The sequence below is a fragment of the Mesoplodon mirus genome (genome assembly GCF_964341445.2).
Source record: "Mesoplodon mirus genome assembly, chromosome: 14".
Classification (NCBI taxonomy): Eukaryota; Metazoa; Chordata; class Mammalia; order Artiodactyla; family Ziphiidae; genus Mesoplodon; species Mesoplodon mirus.
The window spans coordinates 45,950,242-45,962,249 of record NC_138990.1 but is presented as its reverse complement, the minus strand read 5'-3'; the positions used below and the strand labels follow the sequence as shown (position 1 = coordinate 45,962,249).

General features: G+C 51.4%; 1 protein-coding gene across 4 annotated transcripts; it reads left to right on the top strand.

Annotated features, from left to right (window-relative positions):
• Window positions 1-1,496: 1,496 nt before the first annotated feature.
• On the top strand, window positions 1,497-11,928 carry MPV17 (mitochondrial inner membrane protein MPV17). Of its 4 annotated transcripts, none has more exons than XM_082643148.1 (8): window positions 1,497-1,581; window positions 2,008-2,082; window positions 8,760-8,875; window positions 9,094-9,186; window positions 9,281-9,376; window positions 9,625-9,657; window positions 9,916-9,968; window positions 10,956-11,928. In XM_082643148.1, exons 2-8 carry the CDS (start codon window positions 2,013-2,015, stop codon window positions 11,023-11,025), a joined length of 531 nt encoding a protein of 176 aa, XP_082499274.1. In that variant the 5' UTR covers window positions 1,497-1,581; window positions 2,008-2,012; the 3' UTR covers window positions 11,026-11,928. The 4 variants fall into 4 exon arrangements, with proteins under 4 accessions (XP_082499274.1, XP_082499277.1, XP_082499275.1 ...); XM_082643149.1 differs by having other exon boundaries at window positions 1,554-1,628; XM_082643150.1 differs by lacking the exon at window positions 1,497-1,581 and adding an exon at window positions 1,712-1,730.
• Window positions 11,929-12,008: the final 80 nt, after the last annotated feature.

Genomic DNA, 12,008 nt, shown 5'->3' with positions numbered 1-12,008 from the left:
CCATCTCCACCTAAGTCCTCTTCATTGTTCAAGGCCCCCGGCTCAAATTCCACCTCCACCAAGGGGCTTCCCAGATTTCTCCAGTAAAAATTATTCTCCCATGTGCTCCCAAGAGAAAAGGAAGGAAAAGAGGTTAAATGAGAGTTTATTAGGCACTTGATCTATTTCAAGTACTTTAGCATATGTTACTTAATTTAACCCTATGAGGTTGGTATTGCCCCATTTTACTTGACAAAGATTCTGAGAGGTTAAGCAGTCTGAATAAGGTCACATAACTACTGAGTGGTGGTAGACAGTCTGACTTCAGAATACAACTTTCCAACTTAGCACATTTGGTCTCCTACTGCTAGTGTAAATTCACTCCTCTAGCTTGGTGTTTTGCATATAGAAAGCTTTAGTTAAATGTTTGTGACATCGAATTCTCTTGCCTCCTTACTGTGTTTCTCCAGTTATCTGTTACAGGATTCTCCCTGCCTTAATCATATAGGAATTGAGTTAATTGGGGCTGGAGCTAGCCAGGTAAAGACCCTGAAAGAGTCAGATATGGTTGCCTCCTGAAGTGTGAGCTCCCTAGGGATGATTAAACAAAGGCTGTCAGCCTTGTGAATGTTTCCACTACCCTAGAAAGGATGTTGCAGTATATTCACAAAATTTTAGAATGTTAGAGCTGGAAAGGGATTAGGAAATCACCTCATCTATTGGTTTCCTAACAGTTTTAGTTGTGGGCCCTTGTTTAAATGTGGCTTTTTCTAGAAGTATACATGTATTTTTTAAAAGCTTAGGTGAAGAAGAACCTGTGATACCCCTTCCCCAAACATCTATAAAGCCCTAAAACTGAGGAGCCCAGTTTGAAAAACAAAGAATCCAACCCCCTAATTTCACAGATGAGGAACTTCAAGTCTACTGATGACCAAGGCTGCAAACCCGCTAGTTATGAAACCAGTATCTAAACGAGAGGTTCTGTAATCTGAATGATTGCCATGGAGCAGTCATCTTTACGCAGCATTTCTAAAGGCTACTGTGCACAAAGTATTGAACTAGTTGCTATGAGGACGACAAATACGAACAAGACCCAGTTCCACCCATTCAGGAGCTCACAGCTGAGGCTAGTGAAGAACTTACTTTTTTTTTTTTTTAAAGTAACACACACGCACACATTTAACTATGGCTAATAGTTTCCAAACTTTGATTCCTGAGACCGAGAACGACGTCTGGACCTTGGCCAGTTCCGGGACGCGGGAACAGTGAGAGTCTATCCAGGTTAAGAGGCCCGTGCAGCGGGGAGAGAAGGGGCAGAAGCAGACAGAGGTCGGGCCCAGGTGGGCAGGCGGGCCCCGCACCAAGACTCAGCGCAGACCCAGCTGAGCCCTTCTCCACGGTACTAGTGGCTGAATGCACTCCCATTCCGGCCCTGGAGGCAGGGGAAAGCCTAGCGCTCAGCCGAGCGGAAGGGACGGGATTTGGGGCGGAAGTCCCTCCGCCGCTCAGGTCACGTGGGAGGGGCTGAGCTCGCGCGCTGGTTAGTAGCGAGAGTTCCGCGGTCACCGGCTCACAGCGCAGCGATCACGTAGCGGCAGCAGTGTGTGTGATCGTTCCAGGCCCAGGGAGTCAGAGGCCGTTTTTCTGGGGTGGAGTTGGGCTCAGGAAGGATGCGGGCTGGTTCCAACTGAGAGTCTGAATCTGGGGACCGACCAGGCTCTGGGTGAAAGCCAGAGCAAACCTGTCCTCTTGTGTGTCTCGGTCGGGACAGAGGCCCCCAGATAGACCTGCTTCAGGGCTGGAGGTTGGGTGGCGGGTGGCGGCCACCGGTATTCCATAGCCGCCCACAGCCTTCCTCTCTTCCCCGATTGCCTAAGGCGATCCCTGTGACAGGAAGCTGTCCAGGAAGCCTCTGCCCATTTAGAAGCGGGAGGGGGAGAGGGAGTGGGCGCAAGGGAAGGACAAAAGTCTCTTTAAGTGTGGAGAGGGGCAGTGGGGGTGACCCCCCCTCTCCTCTCGCCTTGACAGAAAGCATGGCACTTTGGCGGGCATACCAGCGGGCTCTGACTGCTCACCCGTGGAAAGTACAGGTCCTGACAGCTGGTAAGTGTCCCAGTGGGACCTGGTGGTACCAGCGCAGGCTGATCTGGGAGGCAGAAGCTCGCTGCACCCCCGCCCTCATTTTTTGCTTTTATTCAGACCCCTTGAAGGATTGGCTCTCACCCCAGTCTGTTTTGGAGGGAGGGTCCCCAAGGCTGTTCTTAAGGAAAGGGGTATGCATAGATGACCTGGCTATAAAGTAGGATCTGAAAGTCCTCACAAACCTGAGGAGTCATCCCCTTAGGAAAAGAAAGGCATTGCCCCGAGGAGGCCTTAACTTAGAAAATGAACAATAACAAAGGCTCCTTTAACATTTCACAGTGTGCAAAACACTTTCAGCACACATTATCTAATAGGGTCCCCACAAAGGTGGGGACACAAAGTGGGCTAAGATTGCTTGGGTCCACATTAGATCACACACCTAATAAGTGCTGGAATCAGACTCTTACCCCAGTTTATTTTTCTTAGTATTGTTCTTATTGTGAAATATATCTTAATACACAAAAAAATGATTACGATAATGTATGTACCATTGAAATAAAAGTAAACTGAATACTCCTGTATCAGTACCCAGCTTTGAGACCCCTTGAATGCCTGTCCCTAATTCATACACCCTAAGAAATAACCACTTTCCTGAATTTTGTTTATATCATTCTTTTGCTTTTCTTATAGTTTACTATCTATGGATGTATCCTCAAACGATATACTAATCAAGGATTTATTTTTACTCTAAATCCAGTGATTGAGTAGCGACCTCACAAAGGTAACCCAGTGACTTACCTGTATTTGTTATCATCTCATTTTGCAGATTAGCTAATATGAGAGGAGATGGCACAGAGATAAATTTTATAGGGGGAAGGATTGGAAGGCCTGTGACTATTGGGGCAGTGCGAAGGTGACCGGTTAATATAAGGTCTTGCCTATGCTTAGAGGAAGGGAACAGGATTCTAATGAGGACCATGGGCTTCTGAGAGGAAGACTGTTAAAAAGGGGTGGGGTGGGGGATGCTACTGAAAGCCAGGATACAACAGAAGTCCTGTTACTGGAATAGCCCCACATCAGCACTAGGAACTTCACTGAGTGACTGGCCAAGGAGTCTTTTGCTCCTCCCTGGGCCCCTCTCCAGCCTCCTGTGCCCAGCTATCCCCCATCCTGTCCTCAGAGTGTCCGTCAGCCTGCATGACTCACCTGGCTGTGTGTGTGGTGACTCATGCTGTACTGGGTGGCTGTGATGGGAACTGACACGCTGGGCCCTTTGCCCAGCCTCAGATTCCCTCAGGGACCCTAACTGCTGGAAGGAAGTTTCCCCCTCTCCCCTTCGTGGCCATCAAGAATAGGGAGGGAAGGATAGTCCTTGTGTTTCCTTACCCAAGGGATCTGCAGCTGATGAAGGCAGGAGCTAGAGCTCCAAGGGGTCCAAGTGCAGGTACATAGCTGAACTGGGGTGATGGTCTGTCAGTGCTAGAGCCCTGTGGCTCCACACCCCGAGTCTTCCTGAGGCTGTACCAGTATCTCAGCCCTGAAGCAACCTCTAGGTAGCACTTTTCTCAGACTTTCCCAGACCTTTCAGACTTTTCCTTCCCTGCTGCTCAGTGTACTCGAATGAAACTACAAATAAAGGGGGGAAGTGGATTTAGCTCACTGAGCTGTCTTTAGATCCCAGCACAGTAGTTCCTAAGGTCCCATGGCATAGCTCATCACAATGGAAAACAGAATAGAGATTTCAGACTTGGAGTTAGAAGACCAAGGTTTGAATCTCAGAGCCATAGCACTTAGGAGCTGTGTGAACCAGGACAAGAAAATAAACCTCTTTGAGCCTCAGTTTCCTCGTTTAGAATTTGAGTTTAGTTATATGACCTCACAGAGTCAGTGTAGGGATTATCTCTGAAAAGGCTTTAGAAATCAGAAAATGCTCAAGAAACTTAAAGGCTCCAGGGGTTGGCCCTTTATATGAGTGTTGGCAACCCAAGAACAACAAGCTCTTATTTTTATAGTGGTGTTTGGGTTGGGTTTGTTCCACTTGCCGTAAATTTGGAACATGGATAACCATCTAGCCTCGGTTCTCCAAAAAGTAGAGTCTGAAGCTTCTTTGCAGGTACTTTGTTAGGAAGTAATCCCATGGTGGGGAGAGAGGGAAGAGGGACAGCCAATAGAAGAATGCGTTATCAAATGGACACTGCTTAGGGCACATGGCTGCTCAGTCCCTTAAAACTGACTGAGAAGCTCTTTGAAATGCCTCTTAGGACTTTATGGGTGAATAGTCTTTTCTGGAGAAAAGGAGAAACCTTTACCCACCGGCTCCATCCCACGTTGGTCAAAGGTTTGCCATACGGGATGTTGATGTCCGTGCTCTGTGCTCTACCAGGTTGCACAGGCATCATCCCCAGGTAAAGCATCAGTAGCTCAGACCCAGGTAAGGCATAGGCCTGAGACAAGGACCCATCAGCTGAACTGCAGTGGTGGCTGGAGTAAGAGATAAGTGAATCAAAAAGATCTGATATGGTTCAAAAGAAGTGTCTGGTACACCCACTGTGGGCCAAGCCAGAGTCAGGAACAGGGCACCCTGGGCAAAGGTCTGCTGTGTGTTCTGCAGAGTCTGAGTCAGCCTTCTCCCATCTGTTCTTGAGGGCCCTTCCAGTCTCCAGGGGGCCCAGTTCTATCCATCTTAGGCCACTCTGGTCCTGCTGTGGAAGCAGCTGAGCTTCTGCAGACACTGGTTTCCCTGCAGTCTGAATGTGAGAGCTCAACAGGCATTAGAGACCATCCAGTCCAGCCCCTGATACTACAGAGAAGGAAACTGAGGCACGAGGGAGGAGTGATATGCATGAGGTTTCATGGTCAGTGGTGGAGCTGGCATTAGAACCTGGGGCACTTCCCAATGCACTGCCCTGCGACTGAGACACCTGCGACCTCAGAATGCTGAGTATAGTTCCAGCTGGTCTGGGCTTCGGTACCTGACAAGCTGCAGAGCCCTCCATTTTGTCTTACTTGCTAGCAGTGGCAAGGGTTCAGGCCAGGAGTGGGGAGAGCCCTCCGACAGATCCCAGAGGAGGCGCTCCCCTGTCACTGCTGGGCGTCAGCTCCCTCCACGCTCTGCCAGACCAAGCCCCTACCCCAGGCAGCTATTTAATTATTGGAAACTTCTGGAGAGGAATGAGACAGCGCCCTGGCCCCCTGCCAGCAGCTACACCTGCCGACCCAGGCCTCCCATAGTCAAGGACAGTTTCCTGCTCCTCATTCCAACTTCTTGCCCCTCAGTTTTCTCATCTTCCATTAATACTTTGGTTTCTTGCATCTAAGACTCGACACACAAAAGCCAGGAGAGGAACAAAATAGGGGAAGTAGAGAACTTACCCCCACCCATGCCTAGGATGAGGGCACGGAAGTTGGGGCTTTTCCACTAGCGGGCAGAAGGTGATCCCAAATAGATCTGTGCTCAGATGCAGGCGCTCCCCAACCCCTACCCCCCGCCCCACTCTGCTGAATCTGGTGGCGAGTGACGGCATGAGAACTGGCACCTACCCAGGGGCATGATGTCACACCCACGCCAGCGTCTGCCCGCTGGGCTCTGCGCCCAGCCTGGCATTGGGGCATCACTGCCCAGCAGCCCCTTGTCCTGCCCCATCGGGGCTCAGGCATTATGTCTCGGCAGGCCTCTAGTCCCAACGCCCTGGAAACAAGTCCAAGGAAAGGGGAGCCAGAGCACTGGAGGGTCCAGGCCAACCAAATACGTCCAAGAGGACTCCCAGAGCCTAGGGTGGTTGGGGTCTGTTTGGGCTCTGGGTTGGGGAAGGTGGGATGAGGAATCTGGATGTCAGCCCTTCCTGCTCAAACAATCACTCTGACCAAAAAAGGCCTTGCTCTGTGCTTAGACCAAAGCCTTAGAGCTCCCTGGAGCTGCTGCAGGCCCACAGGGCCTGATGATCTGTGTTCCTCCAGAGGAGGAACTGGGCACGGTTCTGTCTGAAATGGACAGAACTGGCAGGGCTACAGGCTACACACCCCCTACCCACTCCTGCTGCTTGGTTGTCTCTCAGGCCTGATGGGCATGGTTTGGGGGCCTGGAATCCATCTTTCTCAAAGGCTGCAGGCTCCCAGGACTGTGGGACTACATGTCAGGGACTTTGGTTTTCACTCCTGCTCTGCCTTTAGCTTGTTGTGTGACTGTTGGTAAGCCATGAAGAGTGAAAACACCCCTCTCTTTGTGACCGTTTCCTTCCCAAGAATATTGCTGCTTGCCCTCCCCACAAGGTGACAGGGAACAGAGGTGGTCACATTCTGGGGAGTAAAAGACAGAGAGGAAGTGCGTTAGTCCAGGAAGTGTCTTTGATGTGCGGGCCTTTGGGCCTTGTTTGGGCAGGAACCCCCGTGAGTAGCAGCCCCAGGAGCCTCTTGGTGCCCACTGGCCCCTGAGCCCAGGTCTCAGCCTCTGCTGGGGATTCCCTGGCCTCCTGTACCCGCTTGAGAGAAGGCCTGCTTTCAGGCTCCACTCCTTACCAAGTCACCTCATCTCTCAAAGACATTCAATGGAGGTGTGACCTCTACCTTGCAGACCTTTTGTGAGGATTAAATGTATGAGAGCCCTTTTGTACAGTGTAAACATCTTGCCAATTGTCGAACTGTTAGTCCCTTCATTTAAGCAGTGACTGTCTTTCTGTTCCCCCTTCCCCAGGCCTCGTCAGGGTCACTCTTCCCTTAGGCACGGCCACAGCAGCTCCCTCCCCTCCCTGGGCACGCAGCTGGTGACCCCAAGTTGTCAGGGAGAGGGGATAGGGTGTTAGTGCCAGTTGCGGAGGGGAGCTAGCCTTCTCCCCACTGCTCCTCACACCTTGAGCCTGGGTGCATCCTTTGGGCTCCACTTGGCGTCCTCTGTGCCCTTGACAGGGCAGTCTTGTTGTCTGGGTGGTACCTCGGACGTTTCTCCCAGTTGATTTTCTGAGCACCTGCCAGGCTCGGTATGGCGGGGGGTCAGAGAACAAAGACGTCTGGGATTCTGTCCTCGCCCTCTGGGAGGCTGTGTCTAGCCACGTTCTGGGAAGGGCCTCCACCACTTTGGGGGTTTCAGGGAGAGGAGAGGCAGAGCTCCCTTGGTGGGTGTGCTGGGGGTCCCAGCAGCCTAGGTCACCTGTGGGTGCCCCAGGCCGACCCCAGCTCTCAGCCTTACTCAGCTGCCTCTGACGAGGCTGCACAGGGGCAGGGCTGTGCAGGGGTGCGGGCGAAGAGCAATGAGTGTGCAGCCAGCACGGACGTCAGAGCCAGCTCCGGGCCAAGATGAGGATGTGTTTGCCCAGTGCTAATTGAGGGCACAGGGACAGTGGTGGCTATGGGGCTGGAGGGGACTCTCATTACTCACCGTGATGGACAGGCAAGCTGAAGGTCATATGGTCACTCCCAAGTGGCCCTAGTAGAAGTGTGTGTTTGCTAGAAACCATCACACCACCATCACTGACGGGGGCTCTGTAAACAGTGATGGTTTCTTTTTTTTTTTGACTGCGTTGGCTCTTCGTTGCTGCACGCGGGCTTTCTCTAGTTGCGGCGAGCAGGGGCTACTCTTCGGTGTGCGGGCTTCTCATCGCAGTGGCTTCTCTTGTTGTGGAGCACGGGCTCTAGGCACACGGGCTTCAGTAGCTGTGGCTCGCAGGCTCTAGAGCGCAGGCTCAGTAGTTGTGGCGCACGGGCGTAGTTGCTCCGCGGCATGTGGGATCTTCCTGGACCAGGGCTTGAACCCGCGTCCCCTGCATTAGTAGGCGGATTCTTAACCACTGTGCCACCAGGGAAGCCCAAACAGTGATGGTTTCTGGGTGTGGGTGTCTTACTAGTGCTGCTTGGAGCTGAGTGTCTGTGCAAGTGAGGGAGGGGAAGCAGGTGCAAAGACCTGGGGAGAAATAGCCTTAATACCTGTTGGCAGCTCAGTCTGAGGCTGTGAATGGGAAGTCTGGGTCTACCTGACTGCTGGGAGGTGACAGGATCCTTCCTTGCAGGGACTCTGACCAGCTCAGCCAGTCATCCTCCTGCCTGGGACCATTTGAACACTTATGTTTTAGAGTTATTCTTGCTGTTCTCCACAAACAGAGACCCCAAAACCAAGGTGAAGGACATTGGCCAGGGCCTTGCCTTCGGCTCGGGGGAAAAACAACTCCAGGATTCCTTAGCGTTCTGCACATGATCTATTCATAGTTAGGCGTCCTGGAAAGAACACTGTCTAGGAAATCAAGCCACCTGGTTCTTGGCCTTGGCTCTACCACTTACTGGTTATGTGAGGTCCCGGACCTTCGTTTCCATCCATAACTCTAGAGTAAGGGGTTTGCACGAAAACCTCTGGAAGGCCTTTCCAATTCCGACAGTCAGTGCATCTCAGCCCCTGGCACCTCAGATTCTCCTTCCCCTACCTGCGGTTTCTGAGTCCAACTTTCCTTCACTGCTCAGTGCAGTGTTCTTGGGCCCTGGCCTGCTCAAGGCTGCTCATCCCAGTTTCTAACAGGACACATATGAAATATCACCATCCTTGGGGAGGTGTTACCATCCTTGAAGCAGCAGGAAAGGACTGGCCATTTGCCCCAGAATGAAACCCCTGGCCTCAGAGTGCCAGAGCCTCATTCAGTGAGCAGACTTACCCCCCTCCTTGGGATGGCCGCTTGTCCCTGGGAGATGTCCTGACAACACCTGTGTACCCTGCACAGGGTCTCTGATGGGCCTGGGTGATGTTATCTCACAGCAGCTGGTGGAGAGGCGAGGTCTGCAGGCACACAAGACTGGCCGGACCCTGACCATGGTCTCCCTGGGCTGTGGCTTTGTGGTAAGTTCTGCCCACAGCGGGGCAGCCGGTGGGTTGGACAGTGGTTTCAGTTCCCTGTCATCCTTTAGTTTCCCTTGGACCCTCTGACATCTAAGCCAGCCTTGAGTGTCTGCTCCCCCTGGGGTTTGGTTTCTAATGTTTGGGGGCGGAGCTTTGTGATGTAAAGGCCTCGTGCTCCCCTCTGCACCCCTGCTCCCCTCTTTGGGGGTTACTTTCAGGGCCCTGTAGTAGGAGGCTGGTACAAGGTTTTGGACCGGCTCATCCCTGGCACCACCAAGGCAGATGCACTAAAGAAGATGCTGTTGGACCAGGTGAGCACAAGGGAACGGGAGCTGGGGAGGGTGAGCTGTGTCGAGGGAGCGCAGGGGTTTAGGTGCTCACAGTGCTTTAATTTCTCTTCCCTAGGGGGGTTTTGCCCCATGTTTTCTGGGCTGTTTCCTCTCACTGGTAGGGACACTCAATGGACTGTCAGCCCAGGACAATTGGGCCAAACTCCAGCAGGTGAGCTGGGCAGGTGTGGGGATGATTTCTGGATGGCAGGCTGGCAGGCCCAGGGGAATGAGGCAGGCTTCATGGGGACGGGAAGGGTGGAGGTGCAGGCAGAGCCCCAGCTCTGAAGGAGAGGAGCTGAGGGGCAGTGGTGCAGGGATGTCTTCTCTGAACAGAAGTCTCTATGTGATACTCAGATCGGGAGGTCTGAGCTGCCTGGAGATGCAAATGTTCACTTGTTCCTTCTCTTGTCTCCTCAGGATTATCCTGACGCTCTCATCACCAACTACTATGTAAGAGCTGACACCTCAGCTGCCTCTTCTTCTTTCTTGAGTCCAGAAGTGCCAGGGACTGGGGGTCCTCCTGACACAGAAATCCCTCAGTTGGGATTACTCTGTCATTCCCACATGGGCACCATGCTCAGGGAAGCACTCACCCAGTTGTGCAACGTATCCTTGTCTGTAGAAGCCGGAGTCAGACCAGGCAAGGCGGGGAGTCTGGGGTCAGGTGATGGAGGCAGCCCACCAACCTTTACCTTTTCTCTGTTGTAGCTCTGGCCTGCTGTGCAGTTAGCCAACTTCTACCTGGTCCCTCTTCATTACAGGTATGACAGATCCCCACCCCACCTTTCAAGGAAGATGCACATTATGAACGGTTAGAGACAAAGTGATTCTCATTTTAACCTTGAACTACCTTAGACCCCCCAGAACACTCTGCCCTGGTCAGAGCTCCTCAGACTCCTGAGCATTTTATTACAGAACATCCCAGAGTGTCTGCCTGCTGACTTCTTTCATCTTCCTAGGGAGGATCTTGCTCCGCAGTCCTTGTCTCCATCCCACCTGGGCTCTCTACCTTTGATGGCATGTCTGCAGGGTCAGGACTACAGCCTAGGTTAGGCAGAAAGGTAGACCAAAGAGACAAGTAGGAATGTGGTCAGGTTAGTCCACTGCAAAATATTATTTAATCCTAGGTAATAAAGGTAGTTGCTGAAATCTCAGTAAAAAAAATACAGTGGAACCAAGATGAGTGGTTAAAATTATTGGAGGTGTGGGGGCTTTGGGAACAGGGAAAAACATGAAACTCTTCAGAGGGGACAGGCTCAAAATGGACACGAGTAGCATAGCTAAAAGGAGTATAGACTTTTGAACTAAATGAAACTTTAGGGTCCTTGCAGTGCTCTTTGAAACTAGAGCAAAAGGTATATTTAAAATAGAAGGAGGTGCTACTTCATATGGCAGGCAGCACATTTTTCGGAAGATGAGATCTCAGCTGTACAAGATGGACAGATGTGTATTTAGAAGGAGCCTGGACAGGAGTACAAATAATGGAGCCATGCGTGGCGAGATGGTGGCTGAGAGGGGGTTAACTTTGGGGCTTTTGTCCAGGAGACAGAGCTCTGGGCTGGCACCAGAACCCGAGCTGGTTTTCCTCTCGTCTGAGCCACACATCCCTCCGTGGGGGCTGAAGGAAGGAGAGCTAAATCTGGGCATTCTTGGAAATAATCCCTCTTATCCCACTGTACTTCCCCATCTCTCCCCGCTTGCTTGTCCTTGTTCTGCTGCTTCTTCACGGTGCCATCCCTGTTCCTTAGGTTGGCTGTCGTCCAGTGTGTTGCCGTTATCTGGAACTCCTACCTGTCCTGGAAGGCACATCGGCTCTAAGTCTGCCTCACTCCATCATTCCTAGCTTGCAGTGATGCAGCTTGACCCTGGAAGGGTCAAACCACCTCCTCAAAGTGGGCACATGGGTTTTCACAGGCTTTGGTGGCTGGTCAGAACTTAATGGGGTTAGCACTCTGAAGTGGCCTGTTTCACTCTAAAATGTAACCTGGCTCCTACTGAAATCACTAAAACCTTTATAATGGCCTTATACCCACCACATAGTGGGCACTCCATAAATACTTGTTGAACCATATGATTTTGTCACCTTCAGTTGACACTCATATCCCGGCAAGTACCACTCATCCCCACTCTTCATAGACACACCTGTTTTTCTAACCCTTCCCAGCCCTAGTCTAGCTCCAATTTTGGGGGAGCCCCTCAAGCTCTTCATATGGTGCCTCCATGAATATATTTCTAAATAGGTAATCTGGAACTTGCAGAGGCAATGAGTAAGACCCAGCAGAAACCAACTGGGGATTCCCGTTTTCTAGAGTTTGGAAAGAACCTGGAGACGACTTAAGCCCAATCTTTTACAGATGAGGACACTGAGGTCCACAGAAGTGAGGTGACCTGTCCACACCATGAGTTACGGGCAGAGTAGAAACTTGAACCCATGTGCTATAGTTTGAATGTTTGTATACTCCCCAATTTATATGATGAAAACCTAATGCCCAAGGTGATGGTATTAGGAGGTGGGGCCTTTGGGAAGTGATTAGGCCATGAGGGCAGAGGGCTCATGGGATCAGTACACTTACAAAAGAGGCCATGTGATGAGACAGCGAGAGCTGCCACCTGTGAACCAGAAAGCAGGTCCTCACCAGACACCAAACCTACTGGCACCATGATCTTGGACTTCCCAGCCTCCAGAACTGTGAGAAATAAATGTTTGTTGTTTATAAGCCACCCAGTTTATGGTATTTTTGTTATAGCAGCTCAAACACTTAAGACACCAAGTTTCCTTACTTCCTACCCAGTGATCTTAA

Coding starts and splice junctions, on each gene's coding strand:
- MPV17 (XM_082643148.1), top strand. CDS start 2,013: ATGGCACTTTGGCGGGCATACCAGCGGGCTCTGACTGCTCACCCGTGG. Junction 8,876..9,093: donor CCCTGGGCTGTGGCTTTGTG/GTAAGTTCTGCC, acceptor GGTTACTTTCAG/GGCCCTGTAGTAGGAGGCTG. Junction 9,969..10,955: donor CTGGTCCCTCTTCATTACAG/GTATGACAGATC, acceptor CCTGTTCCTTAG/GTTGGCTGTCGTCCAGTGTG.